This window comes from Betta splendens, chromosome 13, assembly GCF_900634795.4.
Source record: "Betta splendens chromosome 13, fBetSpl5.4, whole genome shotgun sequence".
NCBI classification, from domain to species: Eukaryota; Metazoa; Chordata; class Actinopteri; order Anabantiformes; family Osphronemidae; genus Betta; species Betta splendens.
In genome coordinates, this window is record NC_040893.2 from 9,059,894 (window position 1) to 9,087,020 (window position 27,127).

The 27,127-nt window shown below is 48.5% G+C and overlaps 1 protein-coding gene across 3 annotated transcripts in view; it reads left to right on the top strand.

Annotated features, from left to right (window-relative positions):
* Positions 1-27,127, top strand: part of grik4 (glutamate receptor, ionotropic, kainate 4) — a 181,289-nt gene that overhangs the window by 124,505 nt on the left and 29,657 nt on the right. For 2 of the 3 annotated variants that reach the window (XM_041073539.2, XM_029171198.3), the window contains exons 7-10: positions 2,587-2,640; positions 16,399-16,560; positions 19,700-19,852; positions 20,844-20,948. In XM_041073539.2, the coding sequence (XP_040929473.1) occupies positions 2,587-2,640; positions 16,399-16,560; positions 19,700-19,852; positions 20,844-20,948 (474 nt within the window). The remainder of the gene's footprint in view (positions 1-2,586; positions 2,641-16,398; positions 16,561-19,699; positions 19,853-20,843; positions 20,949-27,127) is intronic. The other variant, XM_041073541.2, reaches the window with a different exon arrangement.

Sequence of the window (27,127 nt, forward strand, 5' to 3'; positions counted from 1 at the left end):
TGTGCGCTGGTAAATGTTCGGGCGTCGCTGTAGGTTTGTGTTAACCCAAACACGGATCCCCAGAACCACACTGATAGAAATCCTGTGAAAAGAAGAACCTGCTTTTCACCACCTGACGTGACTTGATGCACTTTTGACCCTGGACTCAGCTTTTGGAAAAACAAAAAAACTTGTAGATTGTGGTCCAGTCCAAGCCTGTTGCTGTTACATCAGATTACATGGATTAAAGCATTACATCAAGTTACATTGCAATGATTCGTGCGTGGTTAAGTTGATTAGTGTGAGTAAGAACAGAGGCTGTTGTCGTCTCTGACACAGTTGCATGTTACGGATTAAAAGGAGCTGCTCTGTAAATGAATGACTCTTCCGTGTCGGTCTCCAGTGGACGTGGCCTCTCTGAAAAGTTCACATTCTGACAGTGATCAGAGAGTTTGAACTAGTTTGGCTTTTTAGCGAGACCCTGAACGCACCTTAGGTGTTTTTCCCTCAAACAACTCAGACTCGACTCAGACCCGACCGTCCGAGTGAAGGAGGCGCCGACGCCGACCAGCAGCATATGGCCTCGCGGTAATTAACACACTCCTCGTTATTGCCAGGAGGCGATGGATTGGCAGCTGTGACTGTACCTGCAGACAGGAAGTGGGGGGGGGGGGTGTAGCTGAAAGCCACCTTCCCCATCCTCGTTCTCTCCATTACACGCCGTCCGTCTCTCTACTCTTTAGTCTCGATCTCTCACCTCAATCAAGTGTTCGGCGGCTGCCGTCAATGGCCGCCCGGTCGCCATGGTAACCCCCAGCGCACAGAACAGCAGGAGCCCGCCGTGGGATGTCTCTCTTTCTGCTCCGCGGCTCCGTCTGCCTGTCTCTCCACTTTAAATATGGGTTCGCTCTCTTTCTCACTTTCAGTTTTTTTTTTTTTTATGGTGTTGTTGTTTTTGCCCAAACACAGACAAGACAATTTCACTTCGTTTCTTCACACCTCCCTCCCCATGTGGTCTTGGATCTCCATCCCTCTCTCTCACTCTCTCTCTCTCCCACCCTTTTGTCTTCTTTATGTGTCACACTGGTTTTTCTCTCTGTGAAATAAAAAAACAAAACAAAACACACAATCCTCCGAGGACGGCGGAACGTCTGCAGTCCCACCTCTCATGTAGTCGCTTGTCCAATGGGAGCGGTTGCCAGTCTCACGCCGAGATAAGACCGTGCAGCTCCTCCATGGGGACAGAATTGCCTTTTGTGGTGCGACATCCTGTAATTCTCCCTTATTATTTGTTTACATCTTGCATCAAACCGTCGTCAGACAAAGGTGTCGCTCCCGGAGGTTTTTAGCATTCAGAGGGGTTTAGGTCAGCGGTGTTTTTCCTTCTGAATGCAATCTCACGCAGTCAGGCCTGCACCGGTTCCGCACAGCCGTTCAGAACCGGAGTGGTGCAGATAGCGGAGCCGCGAACCGCACGCACTCGGACCGTGAACGCCAGCACATCAAAAAAAAAAAGCTGTCGTGGCGCGTGAACAGGATGTAGGTTCTAATGTCAGCTCCTGTTTCACTTCCCGGCGACAAAACAGCTTTTTGAGAAATTACTTTACTCAATTTTGTGTAATGAAGAAAAAGCCGTTATCACTTTTGTCCGGCTTCACCGGCGTGCGTGGCGCGCTAACAAACGTCTTCCCCTGACACGCGGTAATTACCCCGCAAAGTTGTGACGGTCGTAGCGGGAGTTGAACGCTGAGCGCGTTCACCGGGAGGAGAGCGGCTCTAATGAAGGAGCGTGAGAGGTCGTGCAGAGTTTAATAATGAAAGATGAGCGTGGATGCTTTTGCGCCAGGATAATTGGTGCCTTTTTTCAGCCGCGGCGTTTTATTATTTATGCCCCTGCAAAACATTTAAGCTTGAATATTCGGCAGCCGTGTGACATGAAACCCTAACTGCGCACAAACACCCCGAGAGGCTCCGCGCTCGCTGTTATTAAATGTCAGCGTGGAAGCGCTTTATTGCGGAGACGCGTCGACGACCAGGTGCGGGGCGTCTGCGAGGGGGGGGGGGGGGGGGGGGGGAGCGGCGACGGACGCGATTCACGGGGAGTCGCGCGATCGCTCATAACGCAACACGTTCGCTCAATCTACGTATGCGCGCGGCGCCTGATCAGACAGTCCCACGGCTTCAAAATCGGACCCTTCGCTGCCGGAGTGAGGAGCGGGGAGAAGTTCGCCCTGTCCTTCACGAGGGCTTTTCGCTGTGACTTTGATGTAATCAAATTGCACGGCGGCGCCTCGGCCCGCATACTAATGCACCTCCAGAAATTAATTGCTCCGCGGAGAGCCGGCGTCAGATAAGAAAGTGTTGGTCTTATCGAGATGTTGATTGGATCTGTCTTCTGCGGCGCCGGAGCCGGAGTCGCGCCGCGTCTCCGACCCCTGGACTCGACCCACGCTCGCGCCCCCCCTCCCTCCCGTGTTTCTGCTGACCTCCATCTTAACGCGTCTTTGTTCAAACTCTGATGGATGTGTGTCATGTGCCTTTTGTGCCTTTCTCCCACTGACACGCTCTTCTCTTCCTTCCTGTTCCCTCTTATCTTTCGCTCTGCAGGCATCAGAGCTGGGAATGCTGTCTGTGTACTACACTTACATCTTCACCTCTCTGGTAAGGAAACGGGACGCGGTGTGGGTATTCACAGGCAATATTGATTTTTACACCTACACGTCCTCTTAATACCGAGCTGCTGTGGTGTGTAAAAATAGTGCACTTTAATTGGTACCTAGACTGAATGATTGAATGAATAGAGTGATTCAGACAGGAGCTACAGCGGAGGGATTATAGCAGGGCTTCATTACAGCATAATCAGTTTTCTCCCTCATGTGACTACAAATTAGAGACACGCTGAGTACAGTGGCCTCGGCGGCTCCAGCCTCCTCTGGTTAAAGTGCACTTCTGGACTAAACCAATAAACCATAATCACTGTTATTGTAATGGCTGCTGTTGTTTGTGCTGTGTTTCTTTCCTATAATTGTGAACATTTCTTGAAATCGACTGTGGAAAACCTGCCACGCGCCCGTTGAATGAAGCCGGGGTTTCGTTTCGAGGCTGAGTGATGGAGGACCGGCTTCTTTCTTTCTTCCTTTTGCTTCTTTGTGGATAATGTGATGTTTTGTTGCACGTGTGCGATCATTTTCACACACCCAGACTACAGCCTTTTCCCCAATTATTGTATGAAAAGCCGTGACCTATCCTCGCAGCTTTGTTGATAAGATTATTATATATTATAGACATATTAAGGTAATGGGCAGTGATGCATGATGCTCCGCCCACTCCTGCAGTACCAGGTTCAGCTACTGAATTGTTCTCATGCAAATCTGATGACTTATCAAAGCCAGAAATTAGTTGTTTTAAATGTGTGCTGCTTTGAGCAATGTGTTCAGAACTACAGATATTAAGAGCTGCACCTCGTCTTGGAATTTAGAGCAACCGTGTGTTCACCGTGCAAAGATTCACTGTAACCCTTTGAATGACTTCCTACAGTATGTTCACAGTCTTCATGTAACATTCAGTTTGACGCACCAGCTTTACATTGAGGGTTTTTGACAGCCGGAGTGGGAGCGTTGCCTGTTTAAGATGAGTCACCGCCTGTGTTGTCTGCTGACAATCAAAGGGCCCCGAAGCTTCAGGCACAACGTCACTGTGAGATTGTAGATACTGTAGGAGAAAACTTGTTTCAAGTAAGCCGAAGCCAGATAACTGCTCCCTAATGGAAATTAATGAGGTTTGAAACACTTTGCTCTATTAGAGCTATAGCCATGATTCATATCGCACTGATTTATGACTCATTAAGAGTGGGCTGCCGCCATCTTCGTGTTTTCTTTTACAGCCCTTGACTTTGTCACTTCTCCGTTCTTATCCCCCCCCCCCCCCCCCCCCCCGTTTCTTCCGGCGCCGCTGTGCAGGCCTGCTTCAGGCGCTGGCGACGCGTACGTATGCTCCCACCCACCGCCGTCACCGGCGTTTCCTCAAAACTCAGCCATCGCTCAGCGACGGCATCGTCATTAGCTCCAGGTAGCATCATTAAAGCGGCCGTCCGTCTGCCCCCGGCGGCCGGCCGGGACGTAGCTCAGAGGCCGCGTTTGGGAAAAAAAACACGAGTAGTTTCCGTGATGATTAATTCATCCTGTTTATTGTGTTTAGTTTTGTGCTCCGCTGCTTGTGCATCTTGCTCAGAGTGCACGCATGTGTAAATACATCTAGTACCACAGTGATACACTGATACATTGAATCCCTGCCTGAAGAACACTGTGTCACGTCATGGGACTGTTCAAAGCAGAGAATCCAAAACATCTTCCACACAAGTCACTCAGAGGCGTCAGGATTAAAGCAGGATGTAATTATGATACGTGTTGCGTCTTTAATGTTGGATCAAATGAAACCAATATTATTGACTCATAAGGATAAAGTACGAAGAAATGGGAGTTAAGACATTTGCAGAACCAGCCTCTTCGCAGTGAGAGAAGCTTAGTTTAACATAACCTGCAAAATAACTGTCTGTTCGTCTAAACCGTTGCCGTGCTTCATCTATTCGTTACGTGCGCTTCTAAGTATCTGCACGTGTTCATCGCTGTGTGCGCACAGCAGGTGTTCCCCCCTGAGGGCAGTGGGTGATTCTGTCCAGATAGTTCCATTATCTCAGGAAGCAAATAGTATTTCTCAAGTCCATTTAAAGGTTATTCCCATCACATGCTTGCGCACCTCGACCCCCGAACGCTTCTTCATCATCAAAGTGTGAAATAATACCCACACTCCTTCCAGAGAGTCCAGTTAATGAGCAAGGGCCACTGTATATGGGACAACGCTGTGGGAGAGGAATACGTCTGCACATATGTTTTAAGATGCATTTAAATATTTATATAAACTAACTCAACATGTTCCCATTTTAAAAAGCTGATGTTGGCTAATGCCCCTCTGTGTATTTATGGGGTGTTGTTGTAGGTTTGCTGCAACATGATTTAGTTGTTTCTGTATATTTAGGCCTCATGACTTTCAGACATGTGCTCATATCTATTTATCCGACAGCACCTGGAATATAACACACAAAACTGAATGCAGCAGAAACTTTTCTATTGATTTGCTTGTCTTTTGGCATATATGAAATGTGATTTCCTGCATAGCGCCAGCAGTTGGGTTGTGAGTCAACACGCCCAGGTCTGAGTTCATGGCTCCATTTCAGAGGAGGTCTTTCGTGCATTGGGAGAACCTGCCATAGACCCAGAGCGTGCAGGATACTGTGCACCGGATGCAAAGCCATCTGCTCGTGGATAGAAACCCAGGCTCAGGGTAACGCGCCGCCCGTTCCCTGGCTGAATAATGAGACGCATTCAGCTTTAGTGCATGCACAAAAAAAAACAGTTGCTAAGATCTATCACACGTGAACATTCCACGTTCTTCCTGTTAGAAATCTTTTCTGAAGAGCTTAAGCTGCATCTGGTGATGATCAATCATGTAGCGTTTATAAGAACGATGATATACGCCAGGATTCCCTGAGAAAACCATGCAGGATTAACTATTCATGTCCTGGACTGGATCGGAGCCTTTTAGCTAACATCATTCCTACTGATGCAAAACATCTTTCTATAATTGATCCCTTTCGGAAATACATTACAGATTACAAAGACCATAAACCTAAATTATTCCTAATTCCCATCCTGTTATGTGCATCTGCTCTCTCTCCTCTCCTGTGTCTGCCTTGTGTCTCTCTTATTTTCTCCAACTATTTCCTCCTTGTGTCTCCCTCCTCTGCTGACACTTCATTTATCTCTGGTCCTGACATCCCTGACTAACGATCTGCCAGACTGCTCCCCTGCCTAATCTGTTTCCCCTGAATCATCTCAAGATGCTCATCAACGTCCTCACACAGCTCCCCGTCTACAGTCGGGCTCTTTGTCATGCCCACTTATGGATTTCACTCGTCTCCATTTTTTGGTTTTATTTAGTTTTTTTCTGTTTTAGCTTTGGTTATTAATGTAGTTGGATAAATAAGGGGAAAGGGGAATAAGGAAGAGGAGACAGACCTCACTGGGTTTGTGCTGTAGTGGATGCAGCCTGGTGTTGCTTGCACGGTGTGTATGTGCGGGACAGTGTGTGCGTGGTGCTGTCTGTGTGAAGAGCGATCAGGGGAAGGAGCGTCCCTTCGCTGACCATCATTACAGCTGATGATCCTCAACTGGATGGAGTCTGATTCGGTTTGGTTTGCTCGACTCCTCATTTAAAAACTCTCTAATTCACCCCATAGCTCGACACCTTTGATCTGCTCCTCAGTATCTGGTAAAAAAGTCGCATGGAGTCGAAGGCACTGATCAGTTCCAGCAGCCAGTTATAAAGAAGAAAAGAAGCAGAAATGAGCAAATGGGCCTTTAAACAAAAACTGGAACAAAATTGTTTATACCGCTTGTGTGCTCAGCGCTGGTTGATTTCTCTCTCTCTCCTATTAAGTCTAGTAAATAGCAGCTGTTAATACCCGGCGCTTTAATTGTAAGTTCTAATAGAAATCTTGACCCGGGGGTCACAGCGAGAAGAGAGATTAAAACTAAAAACCATTCTGTGGACGAGTAAAGAAACTGAACAGCTCCGCTGGGCTTTTCTGCAGCTTCCCTCCGTTTAAACCCATAGTTTCAGTGGAGCAGCCGTACGGCATCAGTGAACACATGTCTGCTGTAACAATCAACACAACAACAGACACACACACACACACACACACACACACACACACACACACACACACACACACACACACACACACACACACACACACACATTAAGTGATTTGTATCCTGTGATCCAAACTACTCAGCAGGATTGAATGAATCACATCAAGGCGGCAGCGGCTCGTCTCGGGGTGACACGGTGCCTAATGTCATTTGAAGGTTAGGTGGGCACCGGATCGGATGGAGCAGCTCCTAGCGTGGGACACGTTGGCTTCGCGATGTCATTTTTAGTCTTGATGATGACACGCGGGCTCATTTCGGCTCTCTCTCTTTCTCACACACACACACGTCCACAGGAAACACTCAAGAAGACACTTGGGCACTCAGCGTCAGATGACACATTAGCTCTGTGCGACGCGGGGGCCATCAGCCCCCCCCCCACGTGTTTGTTTTCTTCTTCATGTTCCATTTCCCCTCCGCACACTCGTGATCCCTCTTGTCACCGCAGTCATTGTCATGCAACCGTGGCTCCAGAGCTGCCAACACTGCGCGACTGCACACACACACACACACACGCACACACACACACACACACACACACACACACACAAATACGATGAAACTCAAATAAAGTCATGTTCATGCTCAACCACATCTTGTCATAACATTTTGTCTGTCTGTCTGTCCTCACTGTGGATCTTCAATCTTTACATAAAACAGAGAACCTGCCAACAATAGAACTCAGTCCCAATAGAAACTCACTCAATAAAAGCCAGTTAACTCTCACCTTCTCCTCCTAATAGTTGGAGGTGACTGTCATACTTGTACAGCTGCATGGTGAGGGCTCGTATTCGCTGGTCGATCTCTGTGCGACACCTCTGTGCTCTCCACCGTTTGTTCTGGGCCGTGCGGGGTTCGGGCCTGACGTGCTCCGTGCCCCTAATTACTATTCCCAACGCTGTCGCGTGATAAAATGCTTTCATGTGCCACCAAAGGCCCGACCAGACCTGCGCAAACGACGTTTTCTAATTTTCACTCTGTCTCCGCTAGTTTGGCGAAGCACGTGTCACTCTTTGCAACTCGGCGCGAGTGGAGAATAAATAAATGTTGCACTCAGTAGGTTCAGCTCCTCTTACTGCTACTCGCACTCCCATTCATTTCTCTCTGGGTGTGTCTGGTCTTGATAGCGGCATCGCCCTCCTGATGCAGAATTCAATTTCACAACTTCATTGTTCTGACTTGGTGAGTTCATATATAGATGGAGCATTCCTCTAAAAAAATGACAAAATACTATAAAAAATAAATAAAACCGCTTTGCATCAACCTTGGCTTCCATCTCCGGTGTGCACAGGAGAAAAAACGCGTGTTGTCAGTCAAACTGCTTTAGAGTGAAGCCACTGTGACTGTGAAAATGATTGGGATTTAATTAATTCCCATCCACGGCTTATGTAAAGTTCATATTTCCCTGTTTAGACACAGAGTTTGAGAATCAATCAACTGAGTAATAGAAAAGGTAATAGGCTACGTGGGTGGCGATAATGGAGAGCCGCATCCAGCCAGAATTTAAACTATGTCATTATTATGTTGCAACAGGTGTCTTTTACCTGTTAACGTCTGATATTCCAACTCGCCCCAGTGGGAGTGACGGTTATTGTGTGGAGGCGCAGCTGCTGTGGAGCGCTGCCACAGGGACGCGTGGGTCTGAACCAACCTGCTCCTTGGATTTTCTTGCATCTGGAGTCGTACGTGACACAAAAAGTGCGGCTTTACTGTGGGCAGAAGTCAGGGCCTTTAATTAAAACAGTGCCTCCCTATGGATTGTGAGCATCCTGACTGTTGTGTGAGGTGTAGGTGGCTTTTTGTGCCTCGGCTCCTGACCCCGTGTTCTACTGGCAGCAGTTTGTCCTTACACATGATGGAAGCTCGCTAATAACCTGAGCGTGCGCACAGTGGAACTTGGGTTTTCATGTTATACAGTAATAGTTTCTTGGTGTAAAACAGGAGGAAGACAAACTTGTGTACGGTTTTGACATGCATGACTTAATTGAGTCTTCTCATCAGCTCATTATGCTCCGTATCTGATCGAATGGCACAGAGGGCCTCGTTCATGTCCTAATCTTTTATGAGTTGCTTTACTGCATTATCTGTCTCTGCCAGGGTGTAGTCTGCAATAATGCAGCTAATGTACAGGGTCAAATTATCGTTTGATGCACAGATATAGCACATATTGCAAACTGTGTGTGTGCTCCATTAAATTCTGCCAACACCTAAGTGTTCAGTGGTAAATCATCACTTCCTTCAGCCTTAAATGCAGATGCAGAATACTTTGGTCACTCAGCTCAAGCAAGTAAAACGACTTTGACTCACACAGAGAAAGATGACACACACCAAAACAGCTTTGCCATTCACATCAGCATCCACAAAGGGCATCCATTAATCATTTATGGCCAATTGTGAAGGTTAACAGGTCGGGACACGAGGTCCGTGCGCGCTCCAGAGATGATGAAGTGATTGGGATTCGTTAGGAAGAAGCTGAGAGCGCGTCCAGAGATTCATGGAAAGCAGAGCCTGCTGAGAATAACAGCGTCAGTGTTAGACGCCCGCCGTGGTTAAAATGCAAGTCAGGCCCTGTTGGTCTTATCACCTTAGCACAACTTCCCAACGCTATTAAAACACTCTTCACTCCGGTGACTATAAGATCCTGAAGACCTGAAGTCGGGCCTCTTCTCCCTTTATCTTCGCACGCTCGCCTGACGGCGGCTGCCTGTTTGCGTGGATGGAGGCAAAGCGCTCGGTGCAGCGTTCCAGCTTCCAGCGCCCTGACGTCAGGGTGCGCGAGGCGCCGCGGCGGATCGATCGCTCCGTGTCGGCCCTATTACCTGCGGCTCTGCCTCCCGGATGACTCAGTGTTGACAGTGGTATTACGGCCTATTATCTTCCAAATCTCGGGGCTTGAGTCGCAGCTTCACTGCGAGGTTTGAAATTGCCAGCTGACCTCACACACGGCTTCCTGTCTGTGCTGTGGACGCTTCCTCCGCACAGCCAGCTCTACTCTTGTTCCTTGGTCTGGTTTCTCCTCTTCCACCATCACCCGTCTCTGACCTGCTGTTTGTATATGCTGGAAACCTGCCAACACCATAATACTTCATCCTTTCCTCCCTTTTCACCCCCATTTACCCTCATTTCATGCCTCCTTAACTACCCAACAAAATGTGTTTACTTCAGCATTGTACTCGGATTTTTAAACCCATATGTGACTCGTTTATGCCGAGGATTTCCGCGCCGACCGCCCCAATAAGGCGAAAGTGATATTTGGAGCAAAACACACCGTGTAATGTGCGACTCTTTGGCTGTTTTAATCAGGCTAATAGAGCATTTATTTTGATGAAAGGAAAAACCGTCGTCTCTTCCTGATTATCACCGGGCCACAGACAAAGTGGCGCAGACAGCGAGCGCTCCATCGAGCTGATTGCTGAGCCGTCGGTGTGCACTCAGGATTAGCAGGTGGATTTTGAAATGAGCTGTTTGTGTCTGTGTGGTTGTCGCTTTGATGTGTCGTTCGGGAAAAAGGCGGATTCTTGATAAAACACAACGGCGTCTTCAGATCTTTAAGGATCTTTTGACAATGGGACGTCGATTGCGATTGCGTGAGCTGTAAAGTTCATATGGTTCTGGTGCAGGTGGTGTGTGTTGCTGTATAACAATACGAGCGCGTCTCCCTGACAGATGGCTTTAATTTCAGTATTTTAGGCTGTTTATGATGGCTGTGTGTACTGTATGCTTAACGGCTTTCATCCCCATCACAATGTAGAACACCCCGCTGATCCAATTAAATTGGATGCAGAATTGGCCGCATTTCTGACTGCGCCGAGAGCAGCGGCAGCGCCGGGAATTTATGGGAGAGCGCTCGCCTCCGTTCTCCGAGGACGGAACCGAGCAGATGAAGATCGAGAGGAAACCTGAAGGACAGCTCGTTCGAACAATAAACCGAGTTAACCGATCGTTCAGACCTGCGTTACAGGAGCGAAGATGTGACGTCACAGGACAGAAAACGAAGCGAGGGCTGAGAACAAAACGCTTTTTCCGAAAACAAAATGGCAGCAGGGCGGCGGCGCCCCCCCCCTACGGTCCGAACACCACAGTGAGCTCGTGTCACCGTGGATTCCCCAGCGCCGGAGCTGAGCCGGTCGGCCCGCATTAACTCTGGGCCGAGTTTGTTTTGACCAGGGAGCCTTAAAATGCTGCCAGACGTCCTCTTTGTGCCTCGCTCTCACGCCGGATTTGCTTAACCCCCCGAAAGAAAGAAATGTGGCCAAATAATCAGACGCTGAACCTGAACGCGTGGAGTTGCGCGGGCGATGACCTTTGCGTGTGATCTTCTCCCTCTGTGTGGCTTTACATCTCGTCCCAGAGCGGCGGGAGAAAAACTCTAATGGCCGACTCGTAGCGCTGCTTGATGATTGCCGCCATTGTACAGTAATTCACCCACTCACACACTGACACTGGAGCCTCAGAGGCCCCACGAATGCTTGCTGTGTCCCCTCTAAATAATGTGAAGTGTGACTGCTACGCTTTTCAAGTTAAATAAACATTAATAAGTAGTTTGAAGATTTGCTTTGCCTTCAAAGCCCCTGTTTTCTTGTTTGCAATTTCCTCGGCTGTTCAGCGTTCAGCTCTGAGGTTCCTTCATAAAATACTGCAGGGACTCAACTGAATAGCTTCCTGGAAACGAGACGCTGCTTCAGATTCCAAACATATGCTAGCGTCTGCAATATTCATAGTGCTTCTGGCCTCCACCAGCCTACGAATTACTCTGGGCCTAAGGTCTTTGCCTCACAAATAGACTGGGGCCGCTGCAGGTCAGACGTAATTCTATGAATAATGTAATAAAATTGGTCATTTGTTTCCGACGCTCAGGAGAAAAGCTGGCAGATTGTGGTGTTGGATGATATAAACAAACAAGGAAGGGGAAGCAAGCAAAGCTGATGCACGGTTGAGACGAGAGGCACACTGGGCTGAGATGTATTGTGTCATCGTTTAATGGCCATCCCAGTGCAGGAGGCAGGTGGCCTGCTGGGAGTGATGGACTGGAAGTGACAGGTTAGTGACCAGTGCCAGAGGGACGATTGGTTCCAATCACAGCAAACACAGCAGAGTAAGTGTCCGGACAGAACGAGCCTCGTGTCCAGCTACATCCACGACCGTGGTGTGGAATCGAATGAAGAGACGAGATGATTCATTAATCATTTAACCAGTTTCTCTACTGCATCCCTGGGTCATAACAGGTTTGCAGGCCTAACATTCTTTAATTCGCCCCTCTCCCCCATCTCACGCTCACTGAGAACACTGTAATTAAGAAGCTGCAGGAGGCTTTAGAGCTCAACCTGAATGATACAAGCATGAAATGACTTTTTTTTTTCTTTTTGCCAAAACTCTGCATGAACATTTGAGCTATTAGAGACTAATCAGTGGTGCCACCGGAAACTGATTTCATTAGAAAGTAGATGTTGCCTGCAGGCTTCAGTCCATCCATGCATCCATCCATGCATCCATCCATGCATCCATCCATGCATCCATGCATCCATCCATCCATCCATCCATCCATCCATCCATCCATCCATCCATCCATCCATCCATCCATCCATCCAACCATCCATCCATCCATCCATCCATCCATCCATCCATCTATCCATGCATCCATCCATCCATCCATCCATCCATCCATCCATCCATCCATCCATGCATCCATCCATTCATTCATTCATCCATCCATTCATCCGTGGCTTTGCTGGAGCCAGTCTTAGCTGAGAGGCAGAGTTGGATGTATAGTGTCAATAATTAGTATTTTATCTTCAGAAAGATCAATATGCAATTTTGCAGAAACTGTAACTCAATCATAGGCTACTGGAGGGTGTCAGTTCCCTCACTTTGCTGCTTTGCCAGATAAGAAAGCAGAGATGATTTGTCCTTCTTGTTAAATCATCACTGATGATTATCGCCTCCTGACTGTCTTCTGTCCTCATCCAGGACAAATTCACAGAGCGAAAATAATGTCTTTACCACCGTGATGATTGAGGAAACTGAGGAAATCTCTTTATAACGGCCTAATTTACATTTGCTCAAAAACACTGGATTTGCTCTGGATGCGTCGAAACCAATTCCTGGCTAAGGTAGTTGGCATAGCAATAAATAAAACAACATACTGTAATGTATTATAGTGTTTCAGCTTGAGTCACTGCTCCCAAGCGAGAGAAAATCTATTCACTCACTCACTCATTAATCTTCTGAAGCGCTTTCTCCTCTGTGTTGTAGAGGTGGGGTTCACCCCGGACAGGTCACCGGTTCATCACAGGAAACCACCCACTCCACACTTAAAGGAAGGGGCCACTGTCCGAACATTTATGTCTGACTGGGAGCCAGAACATTGCACGTCTGATCCTCAATGCTCATTTGATTCACACACTGCAGATACAGTAGTGATAGTGAGTCACCAGACGCGCAGCTCGTGCTAATTGATATGACTCATTTGACATCCGCCGACGTCCGATCCAAATGTCAAAAGTCCATTCATGCCGGAGCTGCTCAAACCAGCAGAATGAGTCAACCGCAATGACACGAGCCTCCTTCAGTCAGTCACGATGTGGTCCAAGCAGAAGCCGAAGTCTAATGCTGGATCACCAGGAGGCGCCTGGTTCAGACCCAGGATGCTGTTCCCGGTCGTGTGTTTTCAGACGGGAGGGAGGGAGGGCGGAGCCGCAGTTTCTGCTCGGCCGGATCGGGGCCCGGCTGCTGATTGATCTCCAGGTGACAGCCGGTGTCGGGGGCCCTCGGCTGGCCTGTCACCACCCCCCCCCCCCCCACCCTCGCTCCGGCTCAAACTCTCATCTATGCCCTGTCGCTCCCTCTTTCTCCCCCCCCTCTTTTTTTATTTTATTTTAGGCTCTCGGTCGTGTCAACTAATCTCTCACCCTCTCCTTCTCATCTCCCAGCCCTTCCTCCCCCTTCCTCACCCTCGTCATCATTCTCCTATGCCCTTTTCACCCCTTCAGTGGCGACAGTCGGTTCCTCCACCGCTCTCTCCATCGCTGCCTTTTTGTTACTGCCCGCTTCGCACCACCTACTTCGCATGCGAGGGAGCGTAATTGCCCGCGTGGAGGGATTTTGCCGGGCGCTTCTGTACTTCCACGTGTGCCTCTTCCTTCAGACTCGCCCCGCGGTTATTTTCGTGACCCTCGCTCTTCGGCGAGCTCGCGGGCACACGGAACCTGCGTAACCGGGGCAACGCGCGTGCACGGCCGCTCCACAGTTTGTGTGTGCGTGCGTGCGCTCGCTCACTGCATACATAGAGGCACCCTTGAGGGGCACGCTTAATGATAGGCTCGTTTGCACAGCTCTGCCTCTAATGATCTATTAAAGTACACTTAGCCAGTAATTATATGGCCAGTCCCAAAAGGCTTACAAGGCCCCACAAGGGATAAAAACACAAGCAGTATCAACAAAAAGCCCAGAGAGTTCATCTGCGGTCTTTACATTTATGATAAAACCAAATAAACAGAGGATGTTGTCAAATCAGATTTTTTCACCTGGCATCTCAGTTAAAACAGCGGCGCGCTCCTTAATCCCTCTCCCCTCTTGATCTAGACTCATGCTGCATGTTCAGTTCCAGGGCTGCAATTAAATCCCCTGCTACTGTTCAAGCAGCTCTATTCAAAAGGAAAATGCTCAATCAAGAGAGCCGCGTATCAGTTTTTTGCTGAATAATGTTTCTCATACTCAACAGCGCAGCCATTAGATCATTATCCCAGTCATTAGGAGACGCGACGCCGAAACGCCGCTATAACAGCACTCAGACTTTCTAATGTGGAGAAATGATTATTTCTAATCAGGAAAGAACATAATAAACGTGTCTTACACTTGTTTTTCCACCTCAATTAAGATGATGCTTGGAAATAAAACTATTGCTTTTCCATTATGCAGCATTTTGCTGTTGAATGTCTTTAGTTTGGTGGTTTGGAGGTTTTGGGGTTGGTGCATTTGCTGGTGGAGGCCAGTTTACAGTAGGTGCTCATGCTTTTAGGACGACAGAGTGTGAGAGGCCAGTTTCTCCAAGGAAGAATCTGATCCAAGGTTTGTGATTTAGGTCCACATAGGGTTAACATTCCTTCAGATACACGTAATATATACAGACTTTACACCCTTGAACCATGAATCTACATACAGTACAGTATGTTAACACCTCGCATGAGATGCCTGCATAGCTACATGTGTAGGTTTCCCTGGTTCCTGGTCGGCGTTGCGTTGGGGATGATGAGCCTCCCACACACGGTCGATGCCTCCTGCGTCGACGCAGTCCCTCCTCTGGTGTCTGCACGCTGGAGTGACTCATGCTTGATCTCCCTTTGGTCTAAGAGCTTTTTCCACCTTCCTCCTTATCAGTTATTTAATTCGCTGACCTATTCACTCTTTTTGTCTGAAGGTCCATTATCTGATTTGCCTAATCCGCTCCCATCCATTTTCCTCTTACAGATGAAAAAGGACAGTTTTTTTTTTTTCTGTTGTTTTTCATTTTTCCATCGCAGCCCAGAAGTGTAAGCTTTGATATCTCCGGGAGCCAATCAAGCTTTCTCTTTGCTTCTGGTTTTTTGATGTGTGTTTTTTAATAAGATGTTGACCTGACCCTCCGGGCTGAAACCACACGCGAGGCGGGTTTTTACAGAGCAGGAAAGTCTGTCTTTTACCACCTTCATCAACATAACAGATTAGTTCTTCCCTTTTAGTGCTTTATGCAGCACATCTAATTATTTCAATTCATTTTCCCTCACACTTAAATCAACCTCAGTCCCTGCTCCATCACCTTCCTGCCCTTCAACTTCTTATTTTCAGCCTCAGTGACACATAGACAGATAGTTACACTGGGCCTGGTCTGGCTGTCATAACCTAGATGGCACGAATTGTCTGCCAGGCAAAGGCTACCACCTGAGGGGGGACTCAAAGGGCTTCTGACACCTCCATTAACCTTCAGACGACGTCCGTCCCCTGTCACAGCTCCACCTCCTCTCTTTACTCCCTTTTCGCATCCCTGTCTCCCCCGGCTCCCGTCTACTGTTCCCCGGGGGGAGGGAAACGAGCTCGTCCCAAGAGCAAAGGAGCCAAATAGCAAATACCTGCATTTCATTCCTCCCTTCAACCTGGAGCATTTCAATATGCCATGGATTTCTATCTCACTTCCTCAATTATCTATCTGTCCGTGCCCCCCCCCCCCCCCCCCCCCACACATTTCCTGCCTCCAGTCTGTCTATGCCCCCCTCTCTCTCCCTCACCCTCTCTCTCTCTCTCTCTCTCTCTCTCTCTCTCTCTCTCTCTCTCGCCCCATAGCATTGCAACCCAGTTTTTATACGCTGACCTGTATGTCAGAAAATGCCTGTGGCCACTGTGTGATGTTTGTGTAGTGGTGTGTAGCTGAATAATGAGAATGAGCCAATCGTTGCAGCATTTTCACGTCAATAAATAAACTGGATTATTGGGAAATGAAACTGAGTGAGACAGATTATATTTGATACAAATGTGGCTACTACTGACAAACGCTGAATATATCATTCACCGCCGCCGTGGTGGTTCAGCTGCACCATAAGCCGACAGCATTCATCTAATCACGGTGCCTGTCTCCCCCCCTCTCTCTCTCGCTCTCTCTCTCTGTCATCTCGCCCCTCAGGAATTCTCCTTACTACGACTGGATGATGTGGTGGACCAACGAGTCAACATTGTCGGATTTTCAGTCTTCAACAAAACTCATCCTTTCTTCCAGGATTTTGTGCTAAGCCTGAATCGCTCCTGGCAAGAGAACTGTGACCATGCGCCCTTTGCTGGAACCCCAGTTAGTGCAACGCAACACACACACACACACACACACACACGCACGCACGCACGCACGCACGCACGCACGCACACACACACACGAATAATGAATGAAGCATTTGTTTTACTCAGCAAGTACTAACAGGCCGTACTCTACCCAGGCATCACTCCTCTACGCTGCTGAATCTCACAATCAGCCACTAAAGTCAGTTGCACACAACAAATATATAAGGATGCCATTTATCCAGTTAAGTGCTATAATTGCAGGTGTTGCTGAAGGCAGTTGTTATTTCCCAGGCAGCTCATTAGCAGCCTTCTGCACCCTCCTTATTGCATTTCTAATGGCATCTTCCTCGTTAAACGGGCTTCAGAGAAACGCGAACGAGAGCACCCCCCCCCCCCCCTACCCCCCCTCCTCCGTCACAGCGTCCACCTCAACCCACCCACCGCTCGTGCCCCACAGCGCCTCGTGCTCGCCGGTTCAAACGCTTCGCTCCGCAACATTTCAATGGGTGACTTCTAAACGGCGAGTAACGATCGCTGATAAACGACTAAAGACTCGCGAGTGCGCAGAGCCGCGAGGAGCCGTTCGCGTGGGCGTCGCGCTGGCTTGCGGGTGCTTTTCATGCGAGGGAGGCCGTGCGACGGCGGCGGCCGCGCGCTCGCGTCGCGACCTTCACCCCTCGCTTTACGAGCGAGGCCCTGTCTCCAGCAGAAGGCTTCGGCGGATAAAGTCTCGTAAATGACCTGCGTAAATGCGATGAGCGCTATCTATGTGCAAATGACTCTTGTTTATGAGAGCAACATTTACAAGGATTATCTGACACTCCAATCATCCGTCCCAAGGCTAAGCACTCTCACCAATTTATCTACAAGTATCACTTGTAAAAATTGGGAGAATAACGAGACCAACACCAGCGACTCTTACACTGAATTTTTTAACGGTGTACATATAAACACACGTATATACAAATATAAATATATAATTAGATGATTAGAACAGGTGTAATAACAATCCACAACACCAATAAAACCCATGCAAACTGCTGTTGTGGCAAATCTTCGTCGTCTTCAGGGTTTTTATACCAAAAACTCAATTAATGAATAGCGTCTCTTCACGTTTGAAGTTAAGATAATATGAAATGACTCCAATAAGCTGGATAGGAAACAGGTTGAGAACTCTGAACACGCCGTGAAAATATCTTTGTGGGGTTTTTTTTGCCTCCATAACAGGTTTATGTTGCAGATATTTCTGAGCGCGTGGCAATTAGGACTCGTGACTAATTCACTAATAGCTAGAGAGAATACAGACTGATGACAGCGAAGCATGAAAGCAACCCTTTTAGACATGCCCACGATAATGCGCTGCCGTTGTATTAACAGTAATTAGGTCTGCAGACGCCGTTACCGAGGGCTCCGCGTCCTTTTTCTGCGCGGTGTAATGCGTCCGTAGGTGAAGACGAGTCCACGATCACAGGCGTTTACATACAGTAACAGAGCACACGCTGCGGACGCTCCGTGGGTGAATTCAGCGGAGGCGACGGCCTCGCGGGAGGCGTCACGCTGCCTGTAAATACCTCGGTGTTCTCTGGTGATATTTATACGTTCAAATGAGCATCGGGCGGAGTAGCTGCACGGATCCATGCGCAGTCCTTGTCCTTTATGTGTGGCCGCAACGCAGCAGGTGCGCTAACGCTACACAAGACGTGGGTTTGGGGTTGTTTTGTCTGTGACAGAACATCAAACCAAACCACAGGCGAGACGGTTCGAGACGCAGCCTGGTTTATTATCCTCTATTTATTTATTTATTGTGGCGCACAGATCGCTTACACGTGCAATGGAGGAGCTGGAGATCGCCGCGGGTCGTCTGTGTTTATGAAAAACTGTCAAAACAGCATCTGCCGAGCGGGATAAAATCTACCTTTAATAGCGTCAGATACTGATGCGCGTGGAGTCCAGATAGCCCGTCGATCCCTTTTATTATGAAGCCGCGGCGTGATTGCGCGCGGCGGCTTATTATCAGGGTTATCAGCTGCGGGCCAACGGCTCTCGAGCCAAAACCACGCGCTTTCCAAATTGGGCCCCGACGAGCAAACTTTCTCCAGCGTCTGGAAACGACCCCAGCGCAGGGGACCCGGACCCGCTCCAGTATACGACTCCTCTAACATTAACTGTCTGACCCTATAGGTGCTCAAAATGCTAACAGAGAAAAATAACGAGCAAAAGTAGAGGTAGCATAAAAGGGAAGGACTTTAAGAGTATAATAAAGATGAGTAAATGCCATGACATTATTGGCTTCACATTTCAGGTTATAGTGGAAAAAGCAGGATGTGCCTTGAAATTGCTGCCGTACATTATGTTTTTCGCAGAACAGCGCAGCGCTGATTTATCAGTTTGACTTTGCCTCCTCCCATCACCCAGAGGAGGGTTCATGTCAAAGCTAAGCTGAACTGACGTGGTTGTAAAGGCTGTGGGGGGTGGAGGGGTCTGTGTTTGTCCACCAAATTGCTTTTAATGTGTCCAATCCGCTGATTAAGTTCGCCAATTCAAGGTTATAATGCATCACAGGGAAATGGCCCATTGTAGTTGTGTTTGAGCGGCCACCGTCTCTCTCTCCTGGGCCTCCATCGGTGCCCAGGGACCCGGACCTGCCCCCACCTTTTAATGCGGGGGGATCATGCATTTTAATCAAATGTACATAGCAGGATGCGGCGCGAGCGACGGCGATGAGGCTGTTTGTACAGGAGAGATGAGAGGGAAAAGCTGCCTCTCCCACTGTTTTCTGGCTCCGACTGAAAGAGGCATGCAGTAATTGGAATGGTCGGGGTGCGGCGGTTTCACGGGGGATAAGAGGAGGCAGGACAGAGTCTCTCCAGTAGACGGAGAGAGGGATCTGTTTTTCAGTGCTGTCAGCAGATCAGAGTCTTTCTAATGATCTAATAGAATAATCTCACTGTCACTCCGGGGATGGGTTAACCCCTCGCTGACCGCTCAGCGCCGACACGTGTGTGTGAGTTTGGAGTTCTTGCAGGTGTGTGTGTGTGTGTGTGTGTGTGTGTGTGTGTGTGTGTGTGTGTGTGTGTGTGTGTGTGTGTGTGTGTGTGTGTGTGCGTGTGGGTGAGATGCGTTCACCTTCTTCTCCTCCTCTCCCTCTGCAGCTCTCCTCCGCTCTGCTCTTTGATGCAGTGTACGCAGTAGTGGCGGCAGTCCAGGAGTTGAACCGCAGCCAGAACGTCGGCGCCACTCAGCTCTCCTGCAAGTCCTCCAAGATCTGGGAGCACGGCACCAGCCTGATGAATTACCTGAGGATGGTAAGACTGCCTCCACCGGGCCAACGCAGGGCGAGAAAGCACAGATGTCTTTAATGTATAGTAAACATGAAGCACTGGGTTAGTTTAAAGGGGGGAAACAAGCTGCAGAATCTCCTCAAACCTGGTCATTAGATCCATCTGAGACCATGAACATGCTGGGATCTGCCTGAAATACAGATTATTACATGGACGTGTCACAGAACTACGCCTTTACTATCTGGCGTCATTTAATTAAAGCCATTTCGTGCCTGAAGCCTTGACGCACGCTAATTAATATCTTGTTTGTTTAACAACAGCTTCGGCCACGAGCAGCGGCCTCCTGGTTGTAATAGTAGAATATCGGAATCTGCTTAGCTCCTCTCAGTCTTTGTGCTAAGCATCATATGTAAAGCAAATAAATCAAATAAATTTTTCTAATGTCTTTATTCTATTTTGCTGGTGTTTCAGAGTGAGAGGAGGGAAGAGCGGGATTAATTAAAGAGTGTCACATAGGCAGCCTGTTGATATCTTCATTATCGCTCCCCTTCTGTATTTTAATTAGTTATTCTATAGCCAAGATGTGTTCACTGACAGCAGATAATAACGGGGCGCCTGCGTTCCTTTAAAGCTGTACTCCCTTTTCACGGGGTCAGTTTATCTGGCGTCTGCGTTACCGACACAATGGAGGAGCTGAGATAAAACTGGGCTGGCAGCGAATACAATGTGTTTTTCCTAATAGGGAGGAATCGCTCTAAGTGATTGGACTATCGAACACTTAAATGTGACACTTGTTCGATATCAAACAGTTTGTATTCCCCGCTCACTGACTAAGGACATTACTGATAGCGCCTCTACTTTGCAGCAAATTGAAGACATTACCGTCCTTATTGTCTTCACGTTATTGTTACCAATTTGGCATATTTCAAGCCGGTTTGCCCCGGAGCTGTATCCGTAGGAGGCGGCGGGTTCTGATGGACGACCTCTAACGCGCCGCCGTCTCTGCGTTGCATAGGTAGAGCTGGAAGGTCTAACGGGCCACATCGAGTTCAACAGCAAGGGCCAGCGGTCCAACTACGCGCTGAGGATCATGCAGAACAGCAAGGATGGCTTAAGGCAGGTAAAGTAACCCCCACCCCCCCACCCCCGGGTCCTACAAACACGTGCAGTGGAAGCATTAAGCCCATGTGATTGGTTCGGGGGGAATTTGCATATAAATAGCGTGGTATTTCTGAGGTGACCCGCGCTAATACACCCATTTTCTGTTCAGATAGACTTTGGCCGTAATATAATTGTTATTGCTGAACACAAAGCACTCCAGCGCAGCGCTGATCCCAGTAGGCCACTACTTCTGGCAAATGTTGCACTCGCCTTTATGGCGGCGATGTAACCCGAGCTGCATCGTACAGCAGGGAGCCGTGGAAACACTTTCTCACTGATACCTTTCGGTGCAAATAATCCCCAATATCCTACTGTACTAGCGCAGTGTCAGTGTACCCGAGGACGAAATTAAATATTGAAGACGCCCCTTTGAGGGCTCAAAGAAACATGCTTTTATGGATAATAACAGCTTCTCGGCTATTATGCTGTTTTTACAGATGTGTCGGTCCTCGTGGACCTTGCTCGTGTTAGGTTGATAGCTAAGGCTGTGATTACTGGAATTAAAGAGGCATTAGGAGTATTTTACTGTCTGGTGTTACAGAGAAGATGACATTTAGAGTTTGTACCCGAAACCCATCCTTGAGGGACTCCAGCCTCTATTGAAACCAGCACAAAGGGGAAAATAGACAGATGCAGGTCATCTACAAACAAAAAATCATCCCAAGGCCCATTTGATCAGTCGCTATCAAAATCATGAAAGTCTCATTTATTGATCTCCTAATGAAGCTGCAGTGGTCGGGTCCTGCCACCGAACGCCGTTCCATCCATCAGCAGCATCTTCGAACGCTCCAGCGGAGCCGAGCCGTCGCCCGCCATAAAAACCGGGCTTGATTTTCCAGGTAACAAAGTACGGGCTCTGTGCGGGTAATGGATGGAAGCCAGGCAGCGGAGAACGCTGCCACAAAACGGAGCAAAGCTGTGAGCAGCTGAGCGATAGCGACGTGGGCCCAGAGAAATAACCTCGCCGCGGTTGCGTTTACTTTTATGGTAATCGCCGGGTAACCTGCGGTGCTAGAATATTTATGGAGATGCCATCTTTGATACAAGTCACCAAACAGGTATGGTTTTATTTTGCCCACTCATGCGTTGTGACAGATATTGGTCTGTGTGAAATCTGTGTCTGACGTAAACAAGACGATCCTGGTGATGGGAATATAAAGTGAATAAGTAGAGAATATATTTGGATGAGTTACACAAGTAAATGTGTTGAGTTTTCATTCCGGCCCGTTTAAGGATGTAGCAAGCTGAACAAAGAGGCTGTGTCATATGGTTGTGTTTGTAACTGCACTGCAGCATGATGACAAACACAAAAATCTTTCGGGTTTTTGCCAAAAAGGAGAACGTGAGAAAGAACGAAAGCAGCAAATGGCTTTGGATTTATAGCCCAGGACCGCACCTCTGTGGGGATGTGATTTTAGTGTCAGTGTTCTAATGGATCTGATGATGTCTGCATGTGGCGGGGCTGCGTTTGGCAGCGCGCGCGTTTAATCAGGTTTGTCCACTCCGCTTATGAATTCCAAAGTGACGAGAGGCGACGCACATCTGGCCGGTTTGTGGCGCTCGCCTGCAAACGCACACGCAACCCAGCAAACAGACGCCGGGCCCTTTGTTCAGCTATGACGAGTTGAGTAGTTCTTCCTCATGTTATCGGTGTGTGTGTGTGTGTGTGTGTGTGTGTGTGTGTGTGTGTGTGTGTGTGTGTGTGTGTGTGTGTGTGTGTGTGTGTGTGTGTGTGTGTGTGTGTGTGCTGTCGCTAGTTTTCCTGTTAGATTGTTTTCTGTTTCCTCTTTCAAGCGTCTGATGTTTGATTACAATTGTAATCCATTACTGTAGGTTGATCCTTCCTCCACGGCGTGTCCCTGGAAATACCTGTCTCTCATCCTGACTGCCCACTGCCCCGGCTTCTGTGTCTGGGTTATTAACTTATCCATAATCCATTGTGTGAGATACAGTATAGCTGTTCTTATCTACAGCGTTTAAGTTGCTGCTGTAATTGTGTTATGACAACACACACACACACACACACACACACACACGCACACACACAGCTTTGTTTTGAACCCTCTCAGTTGCTGCAGGATAATCTCCACGCCGGCCTCGCGTTGCTGCCTCGCCGTGAGAGGAACTCCGCCTAAGTAACCTGTTACAAAGACAGACAGCGGCCCATCTGCCTTTATTAACCTTGTCTGTGTCTCCCGGTGTGTCCCCTCTTTACGCTGGCACCGGGCCAGTCAAGCAGAAGGATAATGTTATCCGGCCTAATGTGATGATTCCAAGCAGAAGTATTATAAAGCAGGCGTGCCAGCTGCATTAGTGGGGCAGGCGTTTGGGGGGTTGTTGTTTGCCCACCCACGCGCCGCTGGGGCCAGGCCGACTCTGGAGGTGCCAGGGCATTGGCAGGGATCAGAAGGGAGGCGCTCTGCCCACTCACACGGGTCAGATGTGACGTGTGGATCCTTGGGGTCCTTCGTTTTGGTTTAACTGAAAGAGGAACTCGGCCTCTACTCTGATTCCTGGACATCCACATCCCAGTGCTTGTGGCCCATGGAGCTGAGCTAACCATCAGTACTGATGCTTTACGGCCCAGTGATTAATCAGCACCACTCTTTGAATGTGCCTTGTGCTTAGTATTTCTCTAAAAGCATAGATTGCAAGGATCCAGATCCGTCTCCTGTTGATCTGGCAGTTGCTTCAGTCCTGAACCGTGATGACAGTGGCTTCGTTTACCTTGTTACCGCAGCACAAAGTGACTGCGCCGGGCGATAATGTTTGCTTATTTCTGACAGACGGGAGTAAATTACCCAACTGCTCCTGTCCTGGCAGCCGCTAAGGCAGTCACGGTGGCGTAAAGGAGCTGGCGTAGCATTGTCCCCGCTTTGGCTGAGGAACCACTGGAACCTGTAACCGTGACAACCCACACAGGAGGAGAGGAGGAGCAGAGGGGAGTGGGAAGAGAGGATGAGGGAGAAAAACTGGAGGCAGAAGCTGTTCTGCATAGACAGGAACAGTCAGGGTCCTTTTTTATAGAAGAGTATTTTACCTTTATCACTGAAAGCCTTTCCTTCTATTCTATTGGAATGACTAATCATTTTATTCTAAGAAAAGCCGCCATAGTCCTCTGTATCCTTCTGGTTCGTCCACCAGCGATGCTGTATTCATCCGGATAAAGTCTCTGAACATGTTTCCGGGGGTTTGTTCTCCAGATGGCGTGAACACCAGAGGTGCGCCATAAATGTGAATCATTCCGCATTTATACAAATAGTTGCAACAACTCAATCTGCGCCTCTGAACACACAGATCATTTCTTCTCCCCGGGACCAGAGGAACAGTTTCCTAACTCGCGCTCGCGTGTCTCGAGCAGATTCAGAGCGCTTTGCTTTCCGTCCGGAGAATCGTAAACACGAGAGCTGCTACCGCTCCATTACGACGCCGGGTGCTGTGACAGCTGTGAGGCCACCAGCTGACACCGGTTCAGTGTGTGTGTGTGTGTGTGTGTGTGTGTGTGTGTGTGTGTGTGTGTGTGTGTGTGTGTGTGTGTGTGTGTGTGTGTGTGTGTGTGTGTGCCAGCCTCCACTGCCTGCTTCTTGGCTCCGTGCATCACGAGGCCGCCGTTGCCACCGCCACCGACATCTATGCGTGTTTAACAGCGGCTCAAGTCTTTTTCCAAAACAAACACAGCGCCCTCGGCCAGCGAGCCACACCACAGAACGCATCATAGTGTCAGAGCCATCCAGTGTCTTGCGCAGCCCCCCCCCCCCCCCCCCCGGCCTCCCACGACGAGTCCTCATTTCCTGTGTGGCGCTCATTGACAGCAGCCTGCCTGTTAATTGGAGGAAGCTGTAAAATGAGTAATTATTGCAGTTTGAGCTAGGCAAGCTGTTGGCTATTACAGCTCTAAGCTCAGAAGATGGGGTGGTATGATGGCTGCATCTGTGTCCCCATCTATGCTTTTTATTTATTGTCTGTCTGTGTGCGATTACCGGCTACACACACACACGCACACACACAAGTGTCCATTGCAGTTTTTGGAGACCAGAGGATCACTAATTACTTCTGTAATGAAGGCACTTATTGGTGGCTTTGGCGTAGACAGAAGTGGCAGCAGTACAAAGACACAAGAGTGAAGTAGAAGTACACGTACCTGGCAAAAACTGCAAATACCACTTAAAATAAAATAAGAAGGAGCTTACGAGTTTAATTTGAGCTTTGTTTATAAGGTTTCAAAAAGTCAGAGTTCAGGACCCGTCATGTCCAAGTTCAAGGACGGAACAAAAATTGTCAATGTTAATTTAATTCAGAAACTGACCATTAGTGGAATAAAAGTAACATAAAAAATGGAAACTTTCAAGCAGACGTGCAAACATAATTTGGCACTTAGCAGCTCTGAGTATGGAAACCACCTGAGATGGAGACGGTGATGCACTTAAGAGGCAGGAAGAGGCTCCAGCAGGCAGACGGCTCCGAGTACGGCAGCCGACGGAGCCGGCGGCGGCGTGCCTCAAAGCTGATGCCCCTCATTACGCAGGTGCGTGGTAAAATCAGCTGGCTCTGATTGGGCTGCAGCTTGTGCTGCGAAGCTTCACAGGACTGAACTGAGCCGAGCTGCCACAGCCTTCAAATGCCCGTCACTGGGACTGGGACCGGACCAGTTCACCCAGACGCTGCACAGTTTTCCCACATTCCTCACTTCTGCTTCTCTAATCCCATCAACATAAGTTAAAAATGTGTGTGCGTTTTTTTTTTTTTCCTCATTGAATTTCCATTCCTCCTTAGGCAAACGCACAAGCTGCCCAAATTACCACTGGCAGATTGACTAAAATAGAAATCATGTGTTCCCTTTCATCAGGGTAGATTACGGTTTGCTGCAGCGCGAGGAGTGAATCGCCTAAATACAAAGAACTGATTAGGTTTTTAGCTCAGGTGGAGAATCCTGTAGCCACGTTCTGAAGCCCACAGTCAAATCCATTGCTCCATTTCCTGTATTATGCCTGTGCAGCAGCAGCCAGCGCTCGCGCCATCTGATCCTCTCATGTAAATAGCCCATCATTGCAAATCGCTGTCTTTACCCTTGGATCTCTCTTTAACAGTGACTCCCTCCCACACGTTTTTACTGTTTCACCTTTCAGGGAACTTCTCCGTGCTTATGGTGAATCTCTCTGAATTTCCAGAATTATCATTTTTAACGTCCACAGCCAAATTACCCAGGCGTCCTTGTGTCAAGGTCTTTGGTGGTGGCGCCGAGCAGCAGCCGCGGCCTCTGCTTCCCAGCGGCGGAGGGAGACATGGAACGCCGGGAATGCCGCAAATCCACGCTCTCTGACACACACGCTGCATGTGCACTACTTCAATTTGCATGAAATGATTTCATGATTTGCATTATTTACGCAGGATTTCCTTCATTTATAGGGGGAACCGGTGGCATCATTGCTTTATTTCTCCCTGTTGGATTTATTATTTCCTGTCCGTGCTTCTCGTATGTTTATTAGAGCAATCAGCTTTTTTCCTCCCCTCCCCTTATCTTTGCTGTCACCACGCCTTTGAGAACATTATTACTATAACTGCAAATGCACTCGGTGTGAGGCATAAAGGCAAGTAAAGGGACAAGGAAAGGAATGAGGGGGTGGGTGGTGTGTGTGGGGGGGGGTACTACTTCACCCTCACCCCCAGTTTCCTCCCACTACTATAGCAGTCGAGTATCTCAGCACACTGTGACAAGACTTGGATCTTTTTGTGCCTCAGGCTTCTCATAGGATTCCATATGCAAGAGCTGCTACTTGCACTAAGGCCGGAGTTTCAGAGCTGAGGCTCTGTGGCCGCGTGGGCGCCGCCAGCTGTGCACCTTCTCCTTCCGTGGGCTGGAGTCATCTGTACAGTATTAGAGCGAGTGCTGGAGCGGTGTCACACAGCTGGACGGAATTAATCACACAAAGTTGTGCGCCCCAAAAGGTGGCGGCTTTAATTAGATATAAAGCTGCTCCAGGTGGCCTCCTAACAGAAGGTGCTCGGGTGTTATACACAAATTCCTGACCTGCAAATTGAGTTTGGCCACGAATCATTTTACATGTGCCTTTATCGGCGGCAGCTCGGGGAGGAAATTGTTCTGTAGGATTCTGAAAAATGGCTGTGAAATTCAAAATA